Consider the following 2560-nt stretch of genomic DNA (forward strand, 5'->3'; position numbering starts at 1 on the left):
GGAACTGAGATGTCTTCAGGTGGTCGACAATCCCTGCCTCAGAACCATAGCTCGTGTGGGTTGGTATCGGCGTATCCGTGAAAAGGCAATTAGTAAGCGGGTGTTCGGTTGTTAAACGGGTACTTCCATTGAAGAATCTCTCCAGCACCAGAAGGTGCGTTGATTGGGACGTGCCCTATGCACACCGTTTGCCGAAGAGAGTGTTGTTTTCCATGCCCAACTCAGATTGGCGTAAACAGAGATGTGGCCAACCCTTGACTTGACAGAGGGGTATGAAGGAGATTACGAAACGCTTGGATGCTGTCGGTGCTACTCGCTTTCCAGGGTGGGGACGACGTGATCCTCACTGTACCTTGTTGGAGACACTACAAGATATGGCTGCCAACCGATGTCAGTGGCGTTCTTGTTGTCAGTTTCTATCCAGATTGCCTGAGTGAATGTCTGGAGGTGTAGGCACCTCTGAATGATTGTGTTAAGCTAGCACTAAGTCCGTTCTTCATCCACCTTTATTCTTCTTTCAAATAAGTCATGATTGTACGGCAGTGAAGCATCGGTGTTGAACACTGATGTCATGTTGTCGATGGTGATGATGATGATGATGGAAATGAATTGCCAATACGAACGCCCCAGACACCGATAGACCGCCATGTCTAACAGTGTCTACAGCCGATCGCCGATTAGTCACGGACACTTCATTTTTCGAAGGCGGCCCTGACCAACGACAACGTAACCCTTCACAATCTCTTCCACCCTCATGCTAACCCATGCGTCTACCTGGCATGTTGTATCATTCTGAAGAAGGCACTTGAAGCGATAGGTAGATGGATATCGATTTAGATAAACTGTTTCGGCAGGCGTAGCACATAGCCGAGCCTCCATGGATCGATGGTGGGTCGTTTCCGCGACTGGGGTAATCGCCGCACATACAAACACCAGTTTTCTAATTACTTTGTCACGAGTTCGTGGATGCCATCTGACACCAACAGCTGTTCTGAGAAATCGGTGGTCGAGAACTTGAAGACGCCTCACATCTGTCCGCATAGGCTACCTCTCTCAACCTTCGTAGATGTTTGTCCAAGCCTTCTGACTCGACTAAATGAAGGCAGCAGCCACACCCTATTTCAGGCAACTCAATTTACCAGTAAAAAAAGTGTCAGCGAAGCAATGTGCGAAAAAGACGGAACGAATGTTCATTCAAAGTCGTCTGGTGTGATGGGTTGAACACTTCAAGGAGCAGTTCAACACAACCATTGGATGGATGGAGCATGGATACCATCCCGCGATCAACAACAGAAGTTCAGCTTGAGATATGGACCCTCCAACATGACAACACCAGGCCCGGATGGTCGGCACTGCTGCTAAATGAACAGCAACGTCTACGAAAAAGTCCCGAGTAAGTGAGGTCCATCGCACCTTCGGCGAGGTACCTCACTTGGTTGGAGCGCGAATTCACTGACCGGAAGGCCCGTGTTTTGAACCAGACCTCTGGCTCTTGACTCCCATTGTCTAGGCTTGGGCAACCTGGTAATATCCCAGCCCTCGTGCAACCTTCGGACGGTATGGCAGTTAGGCACCGAAAGGATGCTACAGCTGAGCGATGTTTTTGAAATGAACAGTGCAGAGGCGACTACTAACAGTTATCCAATCAAGTAGAGACGCGTCCGCTTGATGGCTGGACATATATCCGGCCTCAGCATCACCAGAGGTGCGTAGCCGGAATATGTAAGTGAGCGAGGTACATTACTTGCGTCCTGGATCGCTGTGTTTGTTAGGCGGCACATATCAGTGCAGATGGAATCCGCTGCGTGGCCAAGAACCACTTTTTGTTCTGCTTACTTCATGAGACGGCCCAAGTGGTTAGAGCGCGAATTTACTGACCGGAAGATCCGTGGTTCGAACCCGACCTCTGCCTATCGACCTCCCCTGTCTAGGCTTGGGCAACTTGGCAGTATCCCAGCAACCTTCGGGTGCCATGGCAGTTAGGCACCGAAAGAGTGCTACAGATGAGTGACTGCTTACTTCAGTAGGCAAACATTAAACGCAACCAATTAGAGAAGCTTACTGGATTTGGAAGTTGTGTTCGAGATGTTTAAGGTCGTTAGTATATTCAGGTGCACATAAACTGTAACTGAGTGTGAGGCATGGCGAATAAGACGGTCGGTCCTAGTCCTGAGACCCGCAAAGGGATAATTTCCATTGGGTTTCGGTTGAGTGGAAGTTTAAGTATAAATTCGTCAGTTGTAGTGTGCTTCCGCTCACCCGCTCTGGTGTTCTCAGCAAGTAGAGCGACCCTGCTGATGACGCCGCGGGTGTTGTTGGTGCTAGGAACTTGTGTGCTGCTCTCACCTCTGGGACGGAAGTGTTCCTTGGAAGTATGCTTGTACACTGACATGCATTCTCGTACCGAATCCTTTGAAAATAAGCTACTTCAGATGGACTACGATTCGTTTCGCCTGATAAACGATCTTTTATTATGTCGATATTAATATTTGGGCTTTTGAATTTGGGGAGGCGAAGTCCGCCTACGGTACCGGGGTTACATTATCTGTTACGGTTGCAA

At 49.1% G+C, this 2560-nt stretch overlaps 1 protein-coding gene across 1 annotated transcript in view; it reads left to right on the forward strand.

Annotated features, from left to right (window-relative positions):
• The window catches only part of T265_02676 (hypothetical protein), a gene marked incomplete at both ends in the record, with an annotated part of 55397 nt that extends 54176 nt beyond the window's left edge, over positions 1 to 1221 (forward strand). The window contains one exon of the mRNA XM_009166978.1: positions 868 to 1221. Within this exon, the coding sequence (XP_009165242.1) occupies positions 868 to 1221 (354 nt within the window). The remainder of the gene's footprint in view (positions 1 to 867) is intronic.
• Between the last annotated feature and the right edge of the window lie 1339 nt (positions 1222 to 2560).

Source organism: Opisthorchis viverrini (assembly GCF_000715545.1).
Source record: "Opisthorchis viverrini unplaced genomic scaffold opera_v5_34, whole genome shotgun sequence".
Classification (NCBI taxonomy): Eukaryota; Metazoa; Platyhelminthes; class Trematoda; order Opisthorchiida; family Opisthorchiidae; genus Opisthorchis; species Opisthorchis viverrini.